Below are 26,797 nucleotides of genomic sequence, written 5' to 3'. Positions count from 1 at the left end.
GCTGCACGCCTCCTGTTCAATACTGTATTCAACAGGCCTCTCTGCATTACTCATCTTCATCCCAGAGCTTTATTGGTATAGCGGGGGAAAAAACAAACAAACAAAAAAAACCCCCAAACCAAAAAACCCAAAAAGAAAAAAAAGGAGGCAAACTTGACCACAGTCATTTTCACAGACTGAGATTTTTTCCATGAGATTGGAAATGGGGACTCTGGGAGATCAACAGTCCCTGTGCTGCCAAGTCCCAAAAGACCCTACCCCAGTTCCTGCAAGAAAGCATCTTCTCAGAAATGTCATTCCCAGAAAGCACTGGGCAGCTTGGTTTCCTTCTCTCAGCTGCTTCAGGAGAGAAATGCATGAAAGCAAATGCCCTTACAGTAAGGTAAGCTTGATCAGTCTCTGAGAAGCAGAACCTCCTCATTACCAAATGACTGAGATGCTGATTTTCCTGTCACTTTGTCTGGTAAAGCTATGAATTAAAACAAGTTGCTAGAAAAAAAGGAGTAACAACATGTAAATCTAAACTTAAGTATGGGTTGGAGGTTCAAATGTTTTTCTCATAGTCTGACACTATGCTCTTGCAGCTGAAGCATAAGTAAACAACCAAGGAGAAACACTCACTATCTGTTCACCTCAGACTCGATAAGAAACATCTTCTCAAATAGTGGGAAATTTGACCAAAGACACAAGAGCAGAATGAACTCATTACACAGATGAAAGCTACCATGCACTAAATTCTGCTCATCTGAGTCTAATGCAAACATGTATTAGCAGGAAAAGCTGTTGAATGAGTAAAACATGCACATGCCAGATGGCAAACTGGAATGATTAAGAGAGTTTTTATAAGTAATACAGTTTTAGATTGAAAAGCTTGGCCTTAATATGTCCCGTTCAGCATGAAAACCCTCCCAGGACATGGTTGGGGAGTTCAACTTGTGAAATTTCTTGCTTCCCTGATATCCTAAATTAAAAGCTGCAACACAGTAAGTCTCTAGTCCTCTTGATGGGGAGGATGTAAGGTCACTGCATTTCAAGTGCTTTGCCTCCCTTGTTAATGCAGTTTCTTTTATACTCACACTAAAACCCCAGTGCTTGAGTCCAGCTCTCCTAAGTGCTCTGCACATTTTTTCCAAGCTCAAGTTCATGCAGATCATCTGAGAGCTGTGTGCAGTGATTCCACGTGATGCTCAGCACTGCTACTGAGGACCATCTGCCCTTAGCAAGCCACTCAGATAAGTAATAGGCCTTTCAGTTATACATGTACATCTTCAGTTCATTAGGCTGTCTTTTACTAAATCATGGAGATTTCTTTCAAGGCTATTTTTCTATAAAACCATCCACATTTTGCTTTTGGTTTTAATTCTGGCATAAATGTAGGGCAGGGCATAATTTTGGGCTTTGTCACCGGATTCCCCAATGTTTGGAGGTACATGAATCCCATGCTGGTGGATCAGTGTTAATAGGTTCTTAGGAATAGAAATGGCAACTCTAGTCTCCAGAACCTGAAGAAGCTATGAAGAGCAGCATCACCAGGAAATATAATAGAAAATCAAACTGGAAAACCCAACTGTACTTTTCCATTTATGAGAAAATCCTTAGTAGCTACGCCAGCTCAGCATCTACGTTAGCTTTGCCCATTGCTGATGAGTCTCAGACTCATCCTTTAGACTCCTTCAATAGGGGTTTAACTCACCTGACATAGTGAGTTCCAGAGGATCCTGTTGCAGAATTTGCAACCAGAACTTTCTATCCCTGTGCTCCTCAGAGCACCAGGTCACAACCAGGAAGGTACTTCCTGCAGCTGGCCAGCTTTTCTCCTTTTCTGTAGGTAACTGTTAGCTATCATTAGTTGATCAAAACCAATTTTAAAAAGAGAGATACTGAAAATAAATTATTTGTGTTTATTTTTGAAAGAAAATGTTCGATATAAAATAATTCTCCTGGCATTGATGCAAACATCAGGGGCAATTTTTTATTCACACTTCCAATGGGTCAAATTTTGAAAATTTCCCCCATCTGCTGTATAAACTACTTTTTGAAGATAAATTGCAATGAAAACTTCAAAACCTTATTTATTTATGGACACCATATTCAAAATTTCACTTGGCAGGTTTTGCTTGGATAACATTATTTTTGAGCTCATTAATATGGTTTTCAATTTTTCCACCTAAAAATGGAGCTGTAAACATTTTCTTTAAACAAAATATTTAATTAAGAAAAAAAGAAACTCAATTCAGGTATTCAATGAATCCCTTGTATAGACATAGATGCTGAATGTTGCCTGATTAGGGGGTTGATTGTCAACCTATTAAACACTATAGGAAAGCTCCCATTAACTGTAGTAGTAGCCTACACTGGGACTAGATGTACCCAGATACTTTAAGTACAGCAGTAGTTTATTTAATTTGATTTTCTAATAATTATTAACACACATATCCAGGGAATAAAATAGTAGTGGTAGGTGCAGCTGATAATATGAACAGATGGTACTATGTATATAAATAATTAAAAGATTTAAAAGAAAATTTATTTTCCAAACCATAAAAAATTTAAGAGGCCGGTACTTGGAGAAAGACATATAAATTAATACTACTGCACATTTCCTGGCTGGCTGGGTTGAACAAACAAATTTATATGCTTTAGAATCCTACATTAACCAAATGAGCTCACAGAGAGCATTCTCCCTTCACGCACACTCATTTCAAAGTACTCAGGGTTTCACTCCCAGTGGATTTAACCCCAGCTTTAAGTCAGAATTAAGAAAACTGGGACTGAAGACTGGATGCTTAAGGCAGACACTAGTAGATCTTGCCAGCAGGGGGTTTCTGTTCCTTCTGCCTCTTAAAAACATATTCCAGTATATAGTCCTGGATGAAAAAAAAATGTGATTTATCAAAAATATGGGGGTTTAAGTGAGCAATAATTCTTTTTAATAAACTTATCTCCTTCCCAGGGAAGAATCTGACTGTTCTTTGGCTAGGGAAAATATTCTCAGAAGTCTGAAAACAACAATAAGATGCAGCACAGGAGAATGTGAAGGAAGGGAAGCCCAGAGCAGGAAACCCCCGAGCTGTAGTTCCCACAGGAGTCTACCTCCGTTTCTACACGAAATATTTAATCATCAGAACTTTTATATTTTTCTTCTTGTTGAAGTCTTTGAATGGAAATTTTTAGTTTTTGTTTTTTCTCCAGAGGAGAAAGTAATTCCAACTCATTTGAGCAGAACAGCAATTAGTGAGATGCTGTTCAGCAACACACACTCACCTGCCCTTTCCCAGCTGTCTTTCCAAATCCCCTTCCCTCCTCCTTCTTTCTCTCCCTCCAACCTCAAAGGCCCTTTCTGGTCTGCCTTCTTAGGTAGCAACGCTCTTGGAACTCCTCAGGGAGCAGTTGGAGTTTGCACACTGGACAGCTAGACCTCCATAGCAGCAAAATTACAGTGGGGATTAGACAGAGACCAGAGATAGTGGAAGGGATTCTTTCACCACGGTCAGTATGAACTAACAGAAATTTTACTTGGCAGAGGACTCTGCAACTCTCTCTCTTGCTGGGTAATACCCTATCATGGGAAATATCTTTATTTCTTTTGGCAGTGAGTATGACTGGAGGAGGCATAATATGGTCCTTAATTTATAAAGATGCATTTCCTTAGTTCTTATGTCAGAAAGTTCATCTAGTTCAGTTTCCAAACACAAATTTTGCTTTCCCAGTTAGAATATGTTTTGCATACCTGCATGATTAGACACCAGAGAAAAATACTTAAGGGGTGAATAAAGGGAGGAAAAGTGCTGTGTCAATAATTTGCTGGCTGTTTCCGCTTTGCTTTGACAGCAGAGTTTCTGCTTTGAGGCAGATATTCAGACAGCAGTTAATAGACAAGAAGTGGCAGGGATTTCAGTGGCAAATTGATGAATGGATCATGGGCAAGGAAAGGGCATTTCTCCACATTCAGATCTGTTTTTCATAAAAACTGCAGACATGTCTAAACCTTTCCAATATGCTATAAAGTTGTGCAGCTGCCTCCTTTCTCAACTCCTTCCAGATTCACATGCAAATCAAATTTGATGGCCTCAGTATGTAATCTTGTGCTACAACATACCATACTATGCACATTAAGAAAACGGGAAGAATCTTTTTGATCTATTTTCCTTTTAAATCAGTGGCAAGATTTGTGTTCACTTTTATAGCATGAGATAAAACCCGTAAACGAGAATCTTCAAGGATTGTGAGATTTTTGCAAAGAAACTTAGCAAGAAATGAAATTATAACTCAGGTTAGCAGAGCTATCAGAAATTTTGATCCTTGTCCCTCCATCCATCCTGGAAACTGCACCTATCAGGTTTAGGAAGGTTTGAGCTTGACACAGGCTGGAGGGTCCAGAACACAAGGATGCTGCTGATCTCTCACTCAGAGGAGGGAAAGGAGGAGGAGTTACTCACAGCTACCAAATACTTTGTGCTGCTGCCAACTCAAAATGTGAGGAGGAAATACAGAATTTAAAATAACGTGTGGGCGATATAAAAAATCTTTAACTGAGAAGACCAAATAATATGAAGACCTTAAGGTCCAAGTATTGGTCAATGCCTCCAAAACCCCCAGGCAGCCAGTGAAAAGAAGATGAACAGTACTTACTGTTTGGGTCTACGTTCTCACACAGCTCTGTTTTGGCTTCACCATTGGGTCTGTCGCTGGGTTTGTGTGAGAGCCGTGATGACATGGTCGCTGCTGTGACCACAGCCTTGAAGCTGCGTTTCCGTTTCTGGACGTTTAGCTCAGGGTGGAAGATGATGATGTACACCTTCGGCATGTAAAGCATCCCCAGGGCCACTGAAGCACTTAAGTTCATGGATATTGTAAGTGTGGTAGTTTGTATGTAGAGCTAGGAGACACAACACATGAGACACTATTACAAATAAGATGATTGGGAAGCAAGCTGTAGTACTTCAAACATTAACTAACCATTTATAAGCATTTTTAAATGATTTTGCAACCAAAGATGCACAAGCCAAGACCTTTGCACTGCAAACCACTGTGATGTCCAACACATATCAGCTACTTGTTGTACCAACAGTCTCTTTGGACGCTCAATGTTAGAAACTTTCAGCATCCTTAACAATACAATTTTGGCAGTATGCTTATGGTATAGCTTTAAAGAGTGAAGATCAGATTTGGATTTCAATAATGCTGGTATAAATTTCAGTTTAGGTCTACTATAAGTTACAGAGGAGGAACTTTAATAATGCAGGTTAGTTTAAAAAAAAAAACAAAACAAAAATAACAAACCCTTACTTTTCTTTTTAAAAGTGAGGGTGGGACTTCTTTTTTGTTTGGTTTTATTGTACTTTAATTCTCTAATTCATTGAAATACCTTTGTAGAGAACACACAATGATTTGTGAGCTCATGACATTCAGCTATGCTTATTATGAAAAAACAGTTTATATGCAAGTCAGAGAACAGGTACTGCCAGGAGATGAGTATTCAAAGAAACCACATGGATTTAAAAACATACTCTGCAAATATACAGGGGTAGAAAGGCTTTTACTTTTCTAATTATCTCTTCCAAGGATACACTTAATAGATTAACTAGAGCAATTCTTGTGACTTAAGATCTTGAGTTAGGCACAGTTAAAAGTTAAAAAGCACAGAAACAGCACAATACAAGTGTGGGAGAGCTGAAGAGGGAGCAAAATCTCTGTGGATCCTCTTCAAAATTAAGTATATTGTAAATCCGTATAGATGGGAAAATCATTACATATTGAGGGTGATTTCTTCAGAACACTATTTCCTTTTCTTCTCTTATTCACTGCTAATCAGTCTGAATTTCAAGTGGAAAAAGTCCATGAATAAATACAATGACAGACTAAAATGCTGACTCTGCCTAGGTATTTCCAACTTCCCATATTTAGAAAAACATGAATGTCCCCAGACTTGCTAGCTACATCTACATAACAGTTGTTATTATAGTGATTAAGACCACCACTGGAAGCAATAAAATGCCTTACAGAAAACATAAAAATACTTGCTGTGCATAGATGCGTCTCCATACAGATGCCATCAAGCAAAACTTAAGTGCTTTCTCAGTTTATATTTACTCATTATCAGAAGAAAATGACACGTCATTGGAAATTCTGGCAAAGTCAGGACACTGGGACATAACCCATTTCATCCTGTGAAAAGACACGCTGAGCCAAGTTATATCATTTGAAGCTGGGATGGCACCCAAGAGGTCACCCTGCCTAAACTCCTGTCCCAAGAAAAAGCCATTTACACCAGAATACTTCTGTCAGATCGCCTTGTCTACCCATGTCCTAAACCCGTTCTCTAACAGAGGTTTCATTGCCTCGTAACCAAACTCTTGCAGGTGCACAGGTCTCCCCAAACATTTGGTCTCTACCTGAAGGAAGCTGCTAACTGTCCTTTCCTGGTGGCATAGAGAGCAAGTGGCCACCACAACCTTCTGTTACCTTCTTTTATATATTGAAATAGTTACTGTCTTTTGGACAATTTTTAAAAAGCAGTATGGTACCATGTTGCCCCTTGGTCTTTGACAGATAATGGAGTAATTTCTCCAGCTTCAGCAACTGAGAAGATCTCAGGCCCTCCTGTCTCCCCCTAACCTGGACACTGCTGTTGACCTACTGCTTCACCAAGATGGAATGCTCCAAAACAGTGTGGTGCTCTACTGAGGCCTCCTTGCTGGAGGATTATTTTCTGAATTTATCTTATAGCACTGCTGTGAAACACAATATTTATTTTTTGCAGTCAGGAGTGTTGTTGCCTGCTGCTCTGCACTGCAGAGTTACTACCTAGCTGTTATTCCTCACCTTATACCTCGCAGCTGAATGTTGCTACACTACAGATATATGCTTTATAACTTCATTTCTATGTACGTAAGAGCTGTATGTCTATTCATCTTGTAAGAACATTTAAAAGAAAAATAGTTTGCAATGCATTTGTTCCCTTGGAGCTGATCCTCCTTTTCTGTCATGTTCATGTAAATCAGCTGTAACTCAGCCAGGGTCAATTGCATTGCATCACTATAAATAGCATAGATCTAAATATTAATTAATTGAATTCAATAGGTGTTTGAAAATTGGAAGTTAATACATAAACTACAACATGTAAAGGCTGAAGGATAACCAGAAAGATATCCTTCTAATCATTAAACGTTTTCTAACTTACTACCAGATTTTATCCTTGTTAAGTAAGATGATTATTATTTCTATTTTATAAAGAGCTCCTGCAATTGCTATAGGAGCTGCAGGTATCAACACCCCTAAAGGCCAGGAGGATGCTATGGACTGCGTACTTGACAAATTACATCACACTTGGGGACTGTCTGGCTCCCAGCTCTGTATTCAGACCACACATCTCTCTGCTAATACTCGGGAAGAGAGCTTGCCTAAACAATGTCTGCAGTCCTTCTGGTTAGGACTGAAAAGGATGCAGCTCTGTAACATGTGTTTAATAAGAATTATCTCTGTTTCTATATGCAAGATATGTATTAGAACTAAACCTGACAGGCATTGAATACCTGCTAAGCAGTACTACCGAATGAGACCTACATTGCTACAAGGTTAGAAAAGATCTATGCCAGTGAAAAGCTCTGTGACAAATATAGAAGTAGTACTGGTACTTCAAAGCTGTGTTTTCTTCAGCAGTTCTCTCAGACAACTCGAACTCACAGAAAATCTGTTCAAGTAGCCATATGGTGAAAAAGGCACAGTAATATTTTGAAACTTACTCTTGATTCACTTTCCTAGAGAACATAAAAATCTTTATAGAGAAAGCAGGAATTTGGACCACAGGGGGAAAGGTGGAGGGGAAGTGAAATAAAACCCTAATGACACAGCATTGGCAGCATGATGCACGTAATTAGTTGTTTATGTTCCATAGACAGAAATAGCATATTTATGTTTGATTACAGATTTTCCCTACACAAATCCCACTTCTTCAGCACGTAAAACAGCTCCCCATAGGAATTTTGATTAACTTGTCAGTTAAGCAAAATAATTTTCTATCACCACACTCATAAAACATATGTTGCAGACACACTAAGTGTGATGGCAAAAAAAAAAACCTAGAAAAGCAGAAGGAAAGATGCATCTTGTGCAAGAGCTACTTTCAAAAGCACTACATAGGAAGAAGTTTTCAAATGGATCCTTAGAAGAAGCATTTGTTACCAATGTGTGGCATTTTCTGAATTTTGGATCAGCTGATGAGTTGGTTATGCCACACTAATATTTCTTTTAAGAAGAAGATAAGAACAAGCGACGTTTGTACACAACAAGAGAAGGAAACTCTTTTCAAGGTCTTTCGGAATATGACGTACCACCCACATCGAGGAGACATCCTCCTGTGCAGGAGCTGAATAACTACATTTGATGAGCTTGTGGTTTTGCAGGTACAATCAACTACCAGTGAAAATCCACCACTAGAGTAATTTGCTGTCTGCTGAGGCGCTGCTCCCAACATGGGTGTTTCAGGCAGGTGGACACCGGATTCCTGAGACATCACAGATCATTCCCAAGGGCAGATTTCTGCACCAGAGCTCAAGAACCTTTACAGCCACACACTACAGCCAGCAGCTTCCTTGCTTGGTTTTCCATAGCCTATGTCAGCGGGGATCTGCCCTTACCTGGAGGTGACTTACCTTGGGGATAGTTTGACCCAGCATTTTGCCCTTAATCCAGGGCTGCTATGATCAGAAAATCTGCAACCAGCAGAGCGCCAGTAACATTTTTATCTGGGTGCACACAGGTACTAATTTTTACTTCCTTTTGCTATTAAGGGGTTGAAGGTTAAAAAATTACTAAGTCAGCGGGGTCTTTTGCAGCACCACATCAGCCAAGTTTCCTACCTTGAAAATGCTGATGGGAGATAAAGGAAATGGAGAGAAGAGCTTTTGTAGAACAAGGCAAGATGAGTGACACACAATGCTTCTTATGACAAATGGGAGCTTTATAAAGATAAGGGAAACTAATAGATACGCTTATTATGCAGAGCCTTAGTTTTATGTATTTTATCTCTGCTTTGTGGCTTTACCAGTCAAACATAAAAATGCAGTTTACATGAAACTATTTCATTTCTTATTTCACTTCTTCTGATAAACTCTCTGAAAGCATTTTAGATGAATGCAAATGGATGACTTAAAATACAAAGGATAAGATTTAACTGACAATGAGAGACTAATAATTCATACATGCCTTTTACAGATGGCTGCTGAAACCTAGCAGTTTCCAAACCTGAGATCAAATTAAGAAATTAAGACACAGATTTAGTGAGAGATGCTCAGACTTGTCATGAACGAGAACTAGGACTGAGCTAAGTAACTGAGTAATGAAGCTGGTGAAGGGGCTGGAGAACAGGCCTTATGAGGAACGGCTGAGAGAGCTGGGGGTGTTTAGCCTGGAGAAGAGGAGGCTGAGGGGAGACCTCATTGCTCTCTACAACTACCTGAAAGGAGGTTGTGGAGAGGAGGGTGCTGGCCTCTTCTCCCAAGTGACAGGGGACAGGACAAGAGGGAATGGCCTCAAGCTCCGCCAGGGGAGATTCAGGCTGGGCATTAGGAAAAAATTCTTCACAGAAAGGGTCATCGGGCACTGGAACAGGCTGCCCAGGGAGGTGGTTGAGTCACCTTCCCTGGAGGTGTTTAAGGGATGGGTGGACGAGGTGCTGAGGGGCATGGTTTAGTGTTTGATAGGAATGGTTGGACTCGATGATCAGGTGGGTCTCTTCCAACCTGGTTATTCTATGATTCTAAGTACTGCCAGTGGAAATTAAAGCTTTCTAAAAACAATGTTGTGTTGGTCTCTGCAAGCCCACTTCCATGGAGGGTTTGAAGCCATGTCTGCTATGACATAAGGACAAAGTCATTATATTCTGGTGGGTCATCCTCACTCACATCTGTCGCTTTCTCTCTCTCAAGCATACTTTGAATTTTGACAAAATTTAACCTAATGTTAAACTTAACATAATGCTATTACAAATGCATAAGACCTTGAAGAAGTGCACTGGAGAAAATTCAACCCTAAGAATATCATTCACATGCAAAAGCACCTAGATTTTATAATTTATTTTACATAAAGGATTTCTATTTGAATTTTAGATTTCTATGTTTTCCAGATTCTTCCTTTATTCATGCAAATGATGAAAATTACCTTCAAAATCTTGAAAGAAAATTAGACTGGTCTTGAATACACACATCTAACAACCAGCAATTTGTATAGAAAAAACTATATCAATGGACAATTTTGCATGAGCTAGAATTCCTCTCAAAAGTAAAGCACTGCAGGATCAGGACTTTTGGTCTTCATTAAACCAGCAGATAGATTTCCAGTTGCTGGGCCCTAATAACTGAACTTATAGCTGCAGATCTTTGATAAGTATCTTCAGGAGTCAGAAATACTTTTTGTAGGCTAATGCTTTGCATTCACAGTCCAATCAGGAGCAACTGTTCCTTTTATCTAATTCAGCTTTCTAATTATGCAGTGAATTGCATTATTTGCAATATGGAAATAAAGTACTAACTTGTGATATTTTTGGACTTGTGTTATCACAAACTAATTTATCTCACTTTTATATGGGAATTAAAACAAATGTTCTTACATATGAAGTAGACAGTTTATAAATCTCCCAGAAGACTTCCAGGTCATCTGAACCTTTCTTCTCATTCTCTACATTATGTTGCGTAAATATAAAAATGAGAAACATTTTTTAATAAAAATTAAAATTAGCTCCCCCTGCATTATATGTTTGCAAACATGTGAAAAGTAAAAAAAGATTTGAATGTAAATGGATTATTAGACATTTTAGAGGCTAATGCCCCTATCCACATGATTTTGAAGGCAAATAAAGGAAGAAAATATCTGCTTGCCAGTGAAACCTGTGCTTCTTGTACTTTGACTTTAAATAGGCTTTGCTTAGGAAGAACCACTGCCCTTCTATCTCCAACAAAAATATTGGCTATTTGGTACCCAAACTGCTGCAAGGGGCTACATCACATTCCTCACAGAATAAGACCAACAGTTAATATGGTGGACTACGGCCAGGACCCAGGACAGATATCACTGTACAAAAATCTCCAGCCACAAAGCACCCGTAAAGCTATGCTAGTTCAATAGAGACTGAAGAGTCAGCAGCAGCTTGCGCCTTTTTTGGGACCCCTCTGCCCCTCTGACAGAAGCTTTGGCAGGGAAGACAGGCTGAAACCACAGCCCCTGAATGGGCTACGTTAGCAGTGAACTCCACTGTGCAGCGCCCTCCTTTTGGCAGCACCATAACCTCAACTGGAAAAAAAACCCCAAACAGCTGTAAAAGCAAACACTGTTCTCATTTCCTTAGACAGTTTGATTTATGGAAGTTTCAGGCAATGGCAACTTTATCCAAGCAACCATGTCTTTCCACAAGGACTGTGCACTTCTCTTGTCTGAGAAATATAAAATATTATGTGTGATGCAGTCCTGTCAGCTCTCTTTACCAACCTGACTCAGTAATCTTCTTTTCATTCCCCCATGAGGCTTTCCAGCAGCCCATGCACATCCTGGATTCCTGCCGCCGGCTCCCGTGGATACAGACATACACTCGCTTTCTTCACTTGGATGGCACCAGTGCAACTGCAGATAATACCACACCGCCCTGGAGCTTATCGCTGGTGACTTCCAGGTCACCTGCTTCCATTCCCATCCTTTTAAGCATCATAATCTGCTCAAGCCACTATTTAGCAATGCCCTATGAAGACTAAAGCAGTTTGCAAAAAAACCCAAAACTCTTTTCCTAGATTAGCAGCACTTAGAGAAAGCAGCTTCCCTTTCTTTTAAGTTAACACTATTTTGGAAAAAAAAACCCCAAACATCACAAAACCCCCTGTATGGACACAGGGCTCCAGCATTTTGGACAAAAGAGGCAAACATCTGGCAAAAGATCCAGAAGACAGGGATTTTCAGTTGCAGGAGGTCACTTAATAGATTGGAGACAGGGACTATCCTACTTAACTGCTGTTCTAACCTACTGCTCCTAAAGCTATTAACATAACCCACCTTATATCAGTAGTTCAACATACTTTTCTAACATTTGAATATTTTATAGGCAAAAAATATACGCACGTGCCAGCACATATACTCCATACTTATGGCAAACACTTAAGGCTGCAACGTCAAGAGCCAGAATGTCAAACCAGGGTTCCCTGTGCTACTTCAGTGTGGCTGCCTAGCGCACTGGCACTACGATCCAGCCATCAGCTACATGATCACAAATGTTCGTTCCTCAGGACTCTCTTCATTCATGGATGATTATTTAGTACACTTTTTTCTCCTCACTTTCCAACCTGTTAATTCCATCAGTCAATAAGTATACCCTTCGATTCTTGTTCTGCCTACTAATAGATTTTTGTCTAATTTGTTCAGTGTGTACTTTTCACAACCTGTGGAAGACAACTGCATTCTTCTGCAGAGGTGAGCATCAATGGTGCTTCAGAAACACAACTAAATAGCAATGTGAGACAGGTAACAGTATGCAAATTGCGATGCTCGTGAAGTTGTACAAATGACAACGGATGCTACCCAAGGGACGTTTGATAAACAAATCATAGTAGTTATGTTGATTGCAGTTATTACTGTACAAAATAGCAAGGCACACAAATAGCCTTTGTGAAACGTCTATGGGAATGTCACTGAATCAGTTGTACCATTTAATTATAAATTCTGTGCTTAGTAATTATACGAAAGGTGACACTGAAGGAAATGATGGGATTTTAGTTTCAGAAAATTTCCTATTAACAGTTGGCTGGTTTGCAGGCTGACAGCAAGCACTGGGGCTGCTCATGAGCAGCTCTGCTGCTCCCGGTGCAGAGTCCAGGCTCAGTGGATGGACTGTGCATCCCTTGCACAGGGAGGTATACATGGCATGTGGGACACACAGGCTTCGGGGAACACGTGCAGCCCCATGGAATTTTCTTCTTTTTATTCCAAACCTATTTTCAAGCTAAAAAACATGTTTGTTCTCTACAGCTCAACAAGGAGCTCTGTCTGTCTAAGAGAAATAATTTTACTGACTGGTTGCAGCGGACCTGAGGTTGGATAGCTTTCATCAGAGAAAATAGTTGGTCTATTAAGCTAGCGTCCTTTGGAAATTCTCACAATATTGCATCTAGTAGATCAGAAAAAAACTGGCAAGTTAACTTTGTAGATACATTTCAGTGTAATGGAAAAACAAAAAGAGTTCCACAGGAACAGCAAGTACCCACAGAGTAACATCACAATTTCCTCAGAGATATGAAAGTAAAGAAGATTAAAGTTTGGAAAGTAGCTCCCCAAATTGCCTTTCTTTTACACCCAGTAATAAAAATCATGCTTTACTCTTTCAAGAGGTCATCAGCTGTCTGCTGGACTTCCCTAAGCAAGAGCTCATACCAGTACAGCACTGAAATCCAGTGACAGGAGCAATAAATGTGCATCTTGTGATGGCAGCTCTGCAGTAATGAGAGGGGATACAGAACCCTACCCCCTGGCCAGGTACCCCACGACCAGCACAGTACATCAGAAGCTGAATAGCGGAGAATTCGGTAAGCCAAGAAGAAAACCTGCTCACACAGGCAAGAAGAAACATTTTGCATTTAAATTAATTTTTTTGGTCAGGGCACTTTGAGACAACTCATTCTTCAAATAGGTTCATATGCCTTTGAAGACCTCTTTTTCTCTGCTAATAATAAAATGACTAAATTTCACAGACTGTTCTGTGTTATTTTTAGATGTGATCTCTGCTTTTATCCTTACTAAACAGAAATTTAGAGTTCCAAATAAGCTACAGAAGTAATAACTAATAGATCATCACAAAACCATTGCGTGCCTGGGTGAGTTTCTTTTGTGCATTTAACCAGAGACAATTATTATTCCTACTAAGAGAATGAAAGGGAGCTGAGAAAAGACTCAGATTTTAAGAATCACCACCATTTAAGCAGAAAACAAAATGTCATTAATCTCTCCAAAAAACTAGCCATGCCTTGCGTGTTACATACACTGCCACATCAACTCATCAGCTAAGTTTCCAGAGTTTCATCTCCAAAAACAACCAAAAGCAAAGTGGCTGTCAGCAGAAAGTATTTCATTTAATGATAATATTCCATTGTCCTGGACAAATAAACACACAGAGGACTCAGTCTAAGGAACATTTCTGTAAATGTTGGCTTTGAGGACTATAAATAACCATTCACTATTGCCCAGTTCTGCTCTAGTTCTAGGAGGGACTGAAATTCAATGTTCATCTGCTGCCATGGGAGCAGTAATTCCAACACATAGTGTGGAGTTTGGGTCGGGCAGCGGTAATAGATTGAAGATGTCACTGGCCAGTTCTGTCTGGAGGGTACAACAACTGACACAAACACAAGCTGCACACAGCCTCACTGCTGTGCACTTTGTACAAGTTACTGCCTCAGACACCCTTCCAACCCGGGGCAAAACATCTGCTAACTTCAATGAGGCAATGCAACCTACTCCCTCATATGCTCTTCCATCTGACATGCACCAGCTTCAAAAATTACCTGCAGAGTGGCAACAAAGATCTTCCTACTTTACCTGGAGAGCCCTTAGAAACTATTGCAATGAAGCAGGACTCCCCTGAAAGCCAGCAGTCTCTGCGTGGCACATTGCTTCAACAGCACTGCAGGGACTTTTACAGGTGCTTTCCTGAAGCACCTGCACAGCCATGGTGCTCCATAACGGCAGCTGCTTGAAGTTGCATGGTCAGTTGTTTATACCAACAAAATGAGAATGCCTCAAATAAAAGTGTCTAAAAGACTGAAGTCAAATCAAGGAGCTAGATGCTTCTGGAGATATCATCATCATAGCTCAGGCCCCACACCAAGTTCCTATGAACAGCATTTCTAAAAAGATGTATAAACCCCTCAGGGTTACCCTAATAACTCAGTTACAAAAAGTCAGCATTCATGTCCTGTGCCCCTAGTGCCCTTGGCCCTGTGCACACCACTACCTCCCCTCTGCCTGTCTCCACCTCTGGCCCCAGCACATGTTATTGCAGAGAAGGGGTAAGTCTCACCCCAGCTTACAGCAATGAGGATGGCCACTTCTCAGGTGCACACAAGAAGCACCACTATCACTTACAGGATGCCACACACGCTGCAAAAAGCAAAGGCGACGTGCAGAGTAACCATAACTGCTTTACAAACAAGGGGTTCTCCCCTGCCCTAAGAAATTGCTGACAATTAGCAAATGGTAAAGAAAGCTTTGATGTCAGATCTGATATTTCTGGCTGCCTGAAGACAGCCTGTGATGTTTTGAAAAGTTGCTGTAAGTCACATCTCAAAGTGTAGAGGTTTGGGAGAAGAACATGCCCAGAGCTGTGAAATTCCCCTTGTCACAAACATGCCAGATGGAATCTCATTCCCTCCTTAAGATACAGTAAAACGTGACAGACACCAATGTACAGGTATCACACTGTGGGAAAGAGCAAGAGTGCGATAATGCTGATAAACCCTTAGACGTGCTTACAAGCGCTGTCACATTCACTGCTTCTGTGGTTACTAGCTTGGCAATGACAACATTACACATCAGAGTTAAGCAGGTAATGGGTGTGATGAATTACGTTTCAGTACGTTTCTCACAGCAGGAGACTTAGCATACCAAAGGGAAAATTTGGGTCATATTCTGAAAGATTATCACCTGCAGAGGCCAAATCCAAAGGCAGACAATACACCAGTAAACAGGTCTAAAAGGACTAATTTCCAATTCCATATCCCTGCACTATAAACTGTTCCTTTTAATACCACACTGCCAAAGCCAACTTAAATTTTCGTGTCCTAAGAGCACCCAACACAGCTAGCTTTTCAGCTTGCCTTTCACAGGCACGTGTGCAGAGTAAAGATGACGTAACTGTATGTTTTTTAAATATATTTTAGCTATTTGAACTAAATATTTTATAAAGCTTGTTCCCTTATAACAGGGACTTACTTTTACAAGAAATCTGCATACATCAGAAAAAAAAATATTTATGAATTATATCCATAACTTGTATGGTAATTCAAAATACCAAATGTTAAAGCACTTGCTCTCAGGGTTATGATGCAGAATGAGGAGAAATTTTGGCTCTCCAGCCTTTATGAGAAATTCTAGCAGCTTATCTAGAAGGAAATTAAATTATTCAGATAATTGGACAGAGCAGCAATGGAAAAGCATGTTGCTGGTTTCAAAGGACATCAAATGGCTAAAAGAGAAACGGAAGCAGTAGCAAAAATGATCCCACAAGTGAAATGGCTTATACAGACTATACTCAGCAGAGATTCCATATCTGCTGGAAAAAAAAGCACCAGCATTACTTTCTGTGTCAGTTACAGAGATGATAAAGATGCCCATGAACTACTTAGAATCATTTGGGAGTTACTCAGCTAAGAAATGAACAGCGATGGCCCTGTCTTAAGTCAACAAAAGATTAAAGTTGTTTCAAATTGGTGACTTCCTGGAACTGACTAGACTTTATGAGGATTTCTGAATTTTGTTGTCTCTTTGAAGTAGAAATTTGGCACAGAAGGATGCTTTGTGCCAGCAAGACAATCTTGCAAGGACAGTAATGTTTGAAGCAAGGTCCACCACTAAAATAACATGAAGTTCTGTCTTCTTTTGGATTCATATGCTCTTGTTTTTTCCTTGTGGACATACAACCCATGCCACCACTCACAGAATGGTGATTAGAAAAGTGTGTCCTACTGCAGATCCAAGGGTGGTGGGTGGGCAGCCAGAGATGTGGGCAAGGCTGAGACCCATGTCCTGGTTACAACGAAGATAAGGCTGTCTGATCCTGTACCCCTTAAGACAGGTAATGGCAATGGAGAGTCAGGAAACAGCTGCATGGACCTTCCCTTTCATTTTTCTTCTATACTAATTACATGTCCATAAACTGATGGAAGAACTTATGAAATGGATGAAGTTTTTCCCACAGGTATCTCAGCTGATGTGCTGTTATCCAGCGTGGTTGTCTGCCCACAAAAGAAGTGTATAGAGACCCAGCAAATCATTTCACTTGGGTCATTAAAGGGCCTTCAGATGGTAAGAAATTTCAGTCACAGCTGTGTTTGGCTATATTTCAAGCACAGATCAATCCTCAGAACTGTCTGATATCTCTTGGTTGACACTCATGTTCGTTATAATAACTATAAAATAAGTTACATATCACTAAAAGAGACAAACACGAAGTGCAACACAAGTAATGTACATCCAAAACTTCTATTATTAAAGTAATGGCTCTTCCCTCTCTCACTAGATGAGCATTTAGCTTTTTCTGAGCTAGAAATAATTCTTCACCTGTCATTTTTTTCCAAAGATTACATCATCGGAGAAAGCTTTCATTTCATTCTTCACCTTCACCGTTGCACTGCTAAATTGACTGACATACAATCTTGGCATTTTAGGGTATTCAGTGCCAGACTTCAGCTGCTGTTATAAATCATATTTCTCCACACTCACTGCATTTTATTCATTTTATACATGACCAGAGATTAGAGTTCAAATGAAATAGATTTTGCTATCCTGCTTATATTCCAAATGTCTCTAGTCTAGAAATCTTGAATTTTACTCGCTTCAACTCCTGAATAATTCAACATAAAGGCAGGGGAAAAAAACAACCCCCCCCTGCAATACTCAGTTTGAGATTTTGAGCAACATAAAGCGAGGATGCTCTGACTACCTGTGTCTGTGCTTCTGCAGCCAGATGTGAACACACTGCACAGCCCTGGGTACTTTCTCAGCAGCAGAGACATCTCTATGGCAGGTAAAGATTTGCCACCTTAGGAGGGCTCCTGGGAAGAAGACACATGGGCTGATGCCAAGAGCAGGGCATGCTCAAATCCTCATCCTGAAATTTGGGATTTGAGAAGGTGTGATCATGCACTGTCACTTTTCAGGCAATATGACACTCACAATTAACATAATCACTATCTTCTCAGTTTTCAAGAGAAAATTTGTGGAAATGTTAAAAAGCTCTCCACTAGAGAAATGCTGTCAATCCAGTGGGAAGCCACTGCAGCAAAAATGGCCATTGGAAGGCCCTGAACTTCCCAGAAATATCTTGGGGATCAAATATTGCTCATAATAGAAAAGACCAGACAGCTTTACCACAGTTAATTTTTTTCCTCACCAAATAGTTGCTGAGTGAACATGAGGAAAAGCCATCTCACAAATTTTCTTAAATTATTAACATATTCTAGAATAGAAAATAAACTTAGGCGAAACAGTTTCAAGACCGTTCCATTTGTGTTAAACTAAGGAATAAGCAGCAATGAATACCCCGTAGAAGGGTATTGATTAGAAAAAGGACAAACTGCAAGCTAATGCGTATATTTGGAAACACAGATGGACAAGTAGATGGGTAACTAAAAAAATTATGGTCCTCATAAATAGTTATACATAAGAAAACAATTCTAAACACATTTTCACTCAGAGAAGCTGCCTAGCCTTCTGGAATTTTACTTTGTATTCAGGATATATAGTGCTAATTAAGAGTTCAAGAAAAAGAAATAAAAAGTGTTCTTTTTTTAAAAAAAAACAACAACTTCAGATGCTTAATCTTATGCTGATAGCACATTAAAGTAAACCTCTCTGATCACTAGTCTAAGAATATAAATTTTCTTAGACGAGGTCTCAGTCAGACCAAAATTGGTGCTGGCATTTATTACTCATGACAGGAAAACCTTAAATAACATTTATGTTTTTTTGACTTCCCACATTAGAGATGCCTTCACCTGGAGTAAAAAAACCTCAAAGTTCAGAGAAAAGGAAGATTAAGACTCTAATCATGGCCACAGTAGCGACTGTCTTATGCTGCCAGTGAAGATCTGGCCAACATTCATGATGCTATCTCAAACATTTAAATATGCAGAGAAAAACTCTTAAGAAAATTGTACCACAAACTGATGCTTGCATGTCGGATGATTTACTAAGTGCAAGGATGTTGAACAAACAGAAATATAGATGTGCAAACCATCAGGTGCTTGAGGCCACACGATAAAAGAAAGAGTGCATCAGACCAAGATCTGAACCCCATTGCACTGTTTTGTAATGATGGCATGGCCCATGAACAATGGCTTTCATGTATGGCTGGATTCACAGGGGAACATAAAACAACTGAAGTACCACAGAAGCATGCTAATAACACACGCTAATTTTGCAAATACTATAAAATTTAAATCGCAGAGTAATAATTAGCAAGTAAATTTCATTTTCATTTCTTCCTAAATGTTACGTTTTTCTGGTGCAGCAAAAATGTTTATGTCCGTACAACAGTGGGTTAAGGAGACATAGATGCCGTATCAGCAGAGCAACACCTGTATATAAATAAAATATGCCTATTTTAGCATTGCTGTAACAGTACAGCCTTTAGGAACAACATATAAACTGTTGGTTATGTGTGATCAGAATAGAGATGCAAAGTGCTGCGTATCTTTCTTACCTACAGTTTGAGAAGACAGCACAAACATGCCCAATTTTTTCCCTATATTATATAATCGATCTAACTGGATTTGCCTCCACAGAAGATATTCTTGCACCATTTCTTTCTCTATGCTGAAAGCACAAACAAATGTGGACAAGAAACTAAATTTGTTGGTCTAGATCTTCTCAGTTGGCAGTGAACTTTCCATCAGCACTGAAGCATGCATTTATTCAGCAAAACCTCTACTGACCTTCTCTTCAGCCAATCTAAATACAGAACTTACAGCATCAAAAAGCTGATCAGCGATCTCGTATTTTTGGGCATACAGCTTAACCTCCCCTCCCCACGGGCCATAGTCACAGGCAGATCACAGCCTGAGGGGCTTTTGGAAAGTCATGGCCCTTCAGCAGTGCTCCAAGTTGGGCGCTCAGAAGCACAAAAAGACTAAAAAGCTCCAGGCATAGCACAGTGTGCACCTCCCCATGGACCGTGTGTGCTTAGGATGAAAACAGACCTGCCAAGGTAAACATATTCTGACCTCCCTGCAATAACGTATCAGAATACATGTGCCAGAAGGATCAAACACTTCTCTTCCATTCTTTGTATGGAGCTACATGGAGCCTTTTCGAAGCTGCCCAAGAAAGGCAAGATACAAAGCGTATCAAAATGTGAAGAATCATCATCTGAGGAAAAGCAGGATGGAAACCTAGAGGCAGCAGGAGCTTTTCAAAGTCCTTTAGTTCACAGGTTGGTTCTTTACACTTAGTATACATTTATCAGTGTGGGCAAATGAGATAACATGGCATGCATTATGCAGGTAGGCTCCTTTGTGAAGCTGCAGGTCACAACTGACGATGGGCTTGACAATTGACAGCAGCTCATGTATCTGCACAAGGTTGTCATGGCAATGAAATGTCTGCAAACGCAGCTGATATGAACTGCTGCTTTGCCTTGAGAGTGCTGAAAACTATTGCCAAAATTATTCATAGCTTGGAAATAAGAGAGGCACAAATGCCCTAATGGTTTTCTCCCCACTATATGCTGTTAACCATTTTGAGGTTTGCAATTTTCTTTATTTTTATTGCACAGTAAATCAGTCAGCCTTGCATTATGATGACAAGCAGCCCTTTCATTTCATGTATTCAGGTCTTGCAAAATTAAATCTATAATCCAAAATAAACATAATTATTTTAATAGTTCTACAATCATGCACAGTGCCTCAGTAAGCTAATACTGCAAAAAGAACGTGAAAGAAAAAAGTCAAGCCCCAAACCACCCTTACAATTGAGATCAGTCTGCCAGTACTGCAGACCAGCTCTCCATCAGGGTGTTTTCTCCAGGTTTGACTCAAGCTTCAGATGGAGCTGGAAAAGACAATGTGCATACAAGGTTCTCGTTCACACTTGAGGAGGCTAGGTTCTCCTGAGCTGTCAATTTAAAGTTTTAACAAGGGGGAAAAAAAAAGAAAAAGCATATTTGAGCCCATGCTATGCTCCTAATGAAAAGCAGGGCTCCATGCAGAAGATTCATTCTACAGAGCAAGCTTCAAGATTTTCTTTCTGTCCTTTCACCTTCAATTTTGTCTCCCCCAATCCAGCCACATGAATGTTTTATTTATATGCAGTTACTTTCACCCAGTTGGAAGACACTTAGTGAAATAAAATTGCTCTTTTTCTCAGACAGTCCACTTAATAGATTCCCTTGGCCTCCACTCTCTTCAGCAACTGAATCTCCTTGATCTACTAACACACCATACTTAACAACACTGCCCCAAAACATTACCCTACCAAACAAAAACCCTGAGGCCTTCCTAGAAGAGCAAGACTTACTCTCCACCGCAGCTAGGTGTAACATCTTTAATAATTACACAATTTTGAACATAGACATTGGTGATACTCTGTTTTGATTTCCCAAAGAGATTTCTATCAGCTTGCACCCGAATAAGATTGAGGTAACACAGTGCCATGGCTATACCTCTGGGTAGTTATTTCACCTGCATCACTAAGTCTGGGAACACTTTATGGAGAATTTATTTGATTTCCTCATAGTTCTACCAGCTCCTTGCTTGTTGATTCCACTGCTAGGGTATTCATTTCTGGGAGCATCTATTCCACATACACCCTCATTCGCTCCCTAATTTACCTTCTACCTTGGAGCAGACTCCACCCGGCTGACAGGGAAGGAGGTCTCCACCTAACCCCCTCATACAAGTTGATGAAACAACAACATATACCTCTACACAAGAGCAACTGTTGTGCAAAACCACAAACCAATCCCCAAAAAACTTCTTCTCCATCTAGCACATCTAAGAACTGAACTATGCCAACAGCATGCCCATTCCCATGTTAATTACAGTCATCTCTGGTTTCCTCCATCACTGTGGCTCCTCTATAAACCCCAGAAAAGTCAATGGGAATCTTTCAATGTCAGTGAAGTTTGACCAAAGCCTATATCAAGCATATATTCCATATATTTGCATACAAAGTAAGTTCTAATTCTATCTAGAGACCTTAAAGGGAATTCAAAGTGCAAGTTGGTGTCAACGAAGGAGCGGGGAAGAAAAAGGCTAATCCTACTCATATTACTTTTCTTTAAAGACGTTTAGAGTATAACACTGGTTATTAAAAAGCACTGACAAACATATTTATAAAGCAAGCCAGCTCTTCACTGACCTCTTAAATTATAATATAATTATTATTTAAAACAGAACATTTACATATTGCTTTTGCTACTTAGAAACAAACTTATTATGGCTGGAAGTGTCCTTTCCATTTAACAACACTATCACAGTGCTGCATAGAGTGTGTACGTGACTACACAGCTTGAATATGTTTTGGGATCTAAAGGCTGCATTCAAATCTAAAGATCAGTCTGTAATTCTAGCCAATCAGGTAATTTTACTGGCTCTGATTTATTTATTAGCATAAAAATTATTCTATATTCTAAACTGTAAAAGTGAACAGGGTGTTTTAGAACTGTATAAAAGAATGGTGGATTCACGTGAGGATTAGCCATGGCAGCAAAACCTTCATTCCTGACCAGCCACCGCCAGGAATTTAAATTCTGGCAAAATAAAGGAAAAGAATTCCTCATATTTAAAAAAAAAAACAGGATAAAATTTACTTTTCTGTTAGTTACCTGAGGGTACATCACTATTCTGATGGAGCTTAATTTCTCAGAAGTATCTACATGGAAAGAAAAACACTGTAGGATGAGACTGCTCCAGAAAGTAGCCTGAAAAGCTATGTCTGTTCTCCTTGCAGCATTCATGAGGTGGTCCAAAACTAACAGGCTTCTCACATAACCTTCATTTCCACAGTCCATACGGAGAAAGTTTCTGCTCTTCCTGAGGATACAAGCCCCATCCTGCAGTGCAAGCCAGCTGAAGTTACTTTGGGACAGATAACTGCACAGGGAGACTGAAATATTTTTGCCTTCATTCCGTTTTAATATATTCGTTCTCAGAAGACCATATTCCTTCACAACTGCAGAATGGTCAATGTTCAAAGTGCTTTCTTTTAAGGATGGCAGCAGTGTATAGAGACCTTCTCATCCTCAAAAAAAATCCCCCAAACCAAAACCCTAACATGTCCCCCTACCTCCATCCCCAACAATTGAAAAAAGTATTTCAGACAGGGGATGTGGGCAGCAGATAAAGACCAACACAGGTTTTGTCAGCAAACCTGCTCAAGCCAATTGTGCTTGCTAGAATGATGAACCCAACTAGTTTACCCCCAGCTGCAACCCCCTTAAATTCTGCCAGCAAACCCCAGCATCTTCCTTTGTGAAAATGAGACTGATGCTCAAACATACTCATGCAAACACAGAAAGGTTTGTGCTAGCCTTTCCCATTACAAACCTATCCCCTGCCCATTGCAGTCACCCAAAGTTGAGCTCCCCAGCCAACATACAACTGCCCTGATCCAGACAACAGGCTTTCCTGATCCCTCATGCCTCATCTCAGCAAGCACCTCAAAATAAATCACACCACATCCCACAAGAAGACATGCAAAGCCAGAGAAGACACGTCAAGAATACAGAAACGCTCTGTGATTTTTTTCAGACAAATTGTTCACGTTTTACAGGTGCACACTAGTAGGTGTTAATTTTCTCTATTATTCCTTCAAAGCTGTCCAAGTTTGTGTTTAATTAACTAAATGACTTGAGCCATCCAATCCTTGTTGCTACTAATGTATCACAATTAGTACAAACTGTTGCTATGGCAACTGCTCAATCCATCATAATTCATAAACTGGAGCGAGCTTCCTTTGTGGCTTATGCAGTCCTTGGGTTTCTGTGACATGCAGATGGGCGTTTCTTGTTATGCTAAACTGGGAATGGGTAATCCCAGAATACAAGATGATTTAGGTGTTCATTCAAATGAAATTTAATTACTAGAAGTCTTTCATTTTAGGACCGGACAAGTTCCAGTCATTCCACCCCTCCACCCCTTACTGTCATGAGGTATCCATGCATGTCAATGCTAATCCAGAGCATCAGGAAAGTGCTTCCACTTTTAATTATCAAACGATTATCAAACTGAATCTGTATTTGAAGTCTGACGCTACAATTACAATTGACAGCAAAATCCAAACCATTTTCCAATGCAGTCTAAGGAAGTAATTCTGCGCCCTGTATCACCCTACCACAGCTCACATTCCTCATTACCAGCTCCAAGTCAACTCAGAAATTAACTCCTATGCGTCATCCCTCAGAGATAACATTACAAATTGCTATGAATTATTTAGAGCTCGCCATCAGCAGTTTCATTTGGAGTACTTATACAGAAAGCAATCTGGAATATTACAGGACAAGAAAACCATGAGTTTTAAGCCAAATCACCTCACATGTTTATCTAATCCATGACTTGGCAAGAGTTAATGGCCTACAGACCCTATTGTGCATCTCTAGCTTATCAAATATATTTTTGACAGGATAAAAAAAACAGTGCTGTCCTCATAGTTGCACAGCATACCTGCTTTTACACTTAACTGAGATTTATTTATTGTCTTCTAGCCCTTATTATGTATGAAGAAATAAATGTTGAGTACCTAGTAGCTCCCTTGTCCCTGCGTGAGGAGCCACAAGGAAGCTTGTAAATACAAGCTGAATTCGTAAAAAACTTCTGTCAGCAAATGCAAACCCTAGGCCTCGAGGGAGAAAAAGCATCCAAAGGAGAAATTTTTCTGTGTGTATGAGTGCAATCAAATCAAGCCAGTCCTGCTCCCACAGGGAAGTTTACTTTAATAAAGGTTGTCTTACACATTACCTTCCTGAGCCCAGTGACACAGGACTGGGCACTGAACAGCCCTCCATGCTCCACAGATGCTGCCTGGGCTCACGTCCAGAAGATATATTTATTTTCCCCAAGCATGTCTTTGCTCAGTTCCAAATTGGACTAAAACCGGTGCTGGGTTTAAGTGCAGGGCTCTGTGCACTCAACACATAGAGCAATTATCAACAGGGATATTTAGAGGCCCTAACCCTTCTTTCTTATCTTCAGTCATTAACAGATTTCATCTTCCAGTCAATAAAATACGCTAAAACTACATTGATTTTGAAGTTCTAGAGAATCAAATTACTTGATCTTTCTGCTTAAAGTTCCCTGGTCCTCCAATTAAGGTACCAGAATAAATCTTAACTACTACGTAATATCAGTTTTCACAAGACTTTCTCTCCAGCTGTAATCATGCTTTAAGCACCTTGGCTAAACTAATTGATTTTCATTCCTTTCTGTTAGCATCACCTCACACAATCTAGTGCTAATCTTTTAAATGCATTTTACTTTTCAGCTTACTGGTGAATTACTGTTGCTAGTTAAGTTTGTTAGCAGGATCTGTTCCACTACTAAAAAGAGCTATCTTGTCTTCAAATTATATTTAATTATCTCCATTAAACATTACAGGCTGCTCTGATGTTGAAAATGTAAATCACAATGAACAAGAAGATGATAGTATATTGTTCATCACATATTTTCTCCTCCTACTCCCTCTGCATTCTTTTTAATAAATGTCTCTGTAATATAATCCCAAGTCCAATGAAGATGTTGTGAATGCTTGAGATACTCAATTTACAATACATACATTTTTTTTTCTTAGTTGTCATAAATGCAACCTGAACATTACTTAATTGGTGAAACCATATGACTCAGGAGCATAGGCAGGATGGAATCTCAGGTTTCCCCCCTCTGGCAGGAGCAGTTAATGGCTGAATGGAGGGTGATTAATGGACATTTCACAGTGTAAGAAAAGTGGTTATTGCTGAGTGAGCGATCTGTTCTTTGTAAATATGAACTTCACCTCATTCCCCTGTCCTGTGTTTTGTGACCACAGATAGGTTAGTCATTTCAAGGCCAAATGGGAACACAGGCTGAATCATCTCTTGGTGAAATATCTGACATCATTAGCTGAAAAGTGCTAAACCTGAAAAACCCTTCATAAAGCCTTGACAATTAAAGAAGTCAACAAGGATCTCCTGCGCACTGCAGCAGACGCCATTAACAGAGATTTGGCTGGGAAATACCTGCCAGATAAGGGAGCCTGTCTTGTAAAATACTCTTTTGTACCACTAGGGATCAGTAGGTACATTTCCAGGTACTGTCTCTCCCTTTCCCACCCCCACAACTCAGTCTAGGAAAGAAAACATACAGAACTTCATTTCCTGCTGCTGAGAGAATGCAAGGACAGGCATATCAGCAACAGCAAAGACAAAATTTAAGACGGAAACTATGTAAAACCACTAAATTGCATAAAGAAAGGGTCTTCCTTGTTTTTTCTTTTCCTTTCTCTGCCCAGAGCATCACGCTGACCTGGTAACAACCCATGGGGGTAGCTATGCCACAGCTGTGGGCAGAGATGGGACATGGCTCTTGCCCCCACAAAGCCCTTCGCTGTCGTGGTATGGTCAGCTCCAGCTTTGCTTTGCTACTGTGCCTCCCACCTACCAGAGTTTTGCTTGGACATGTTGAGCAGAGCACTTTCTCAGTGAGACCCCTTCTTTAACAGGGGAAAAAAACAGTAAAATAATAATATCTTCCTGATCTCTTCCCCAAGGTTCCCTTATCTCTTCCAATTTGTCTCCTCGCCCGTGCATCACAGCAACACCTCTTGTATATGCTTGTAGGCATCTTTGTTTTGGCAGTCACAGACTAACCTCTTTCTCTTTGAGAGGCTTTTCATTTGTCATAAGGTATTGATCCTCTGACAATAGCTGTCAGCTGCTTTCTGCCGTATAAACAACATCACAAATTTCTAAAGTTGCCTGGGAAGTATGGGAAGAGGGGGAAACTGGTGACATCTCTGCACCAGGCACTGCAGGGGGTTTGGTTTGTGCTCACTGTTGAACGATGACACCTTGGTTCCT

The 26,797-nt window shown here is 40.0% G+C and overlaps 1 protein-coding gene across 4 annotated transcripts in view; it reads right to left on the bottom strand.

The window, feature by feature from the left end:
- GRM7 (glutamate metabotropic receptor 7) overlaps window positions 1-26,797 on the bottom strand; it is a 300,952-nt gene that overhangs the window by 29,533 nt on the left and 244,622 nt on the right. For 3 of the 4 annotated variants that reach the window (XM_069866002.1, XM_069866003.1, XM_069866005.1), the window contains one exon: window positions 4,633-4,879. The exons of the other annotated variant lie outside the window; for it this stretch is intronic. In XM_069866002.1, coding sequence (XP_069722103.1) covers window positions 4,633-4,879 — 247 coding nt within the window. The remainder of the gene's footprint in view (window positions 1-4,632; window positions 4,880-26,797) is intronic. 4 annotated transcript variants of the gene reach the window in all.

Source organism: Phaenicophaeus curvirostris, chromosome 11, assembly GCF_032191515.1.
Source record: "Phaenicophaeus curvirostris isolate KB17595 chromosome 11, BPBGC_Pcur_1.0, whole genome shotgun sequence".
NCBI classification, from domain to species: Eukaryota; Metazoa; Chordata; class Aves; order Cuculiformes; family Cuculidae; genus Phaenicophaeus; species Phaenicophaeus curvirostris.
The sequence above is the reverse complement of the archived record's forward strand: the minus strand, read 5'-3'. Positions and strand labels throughout refer to the sequence as shown.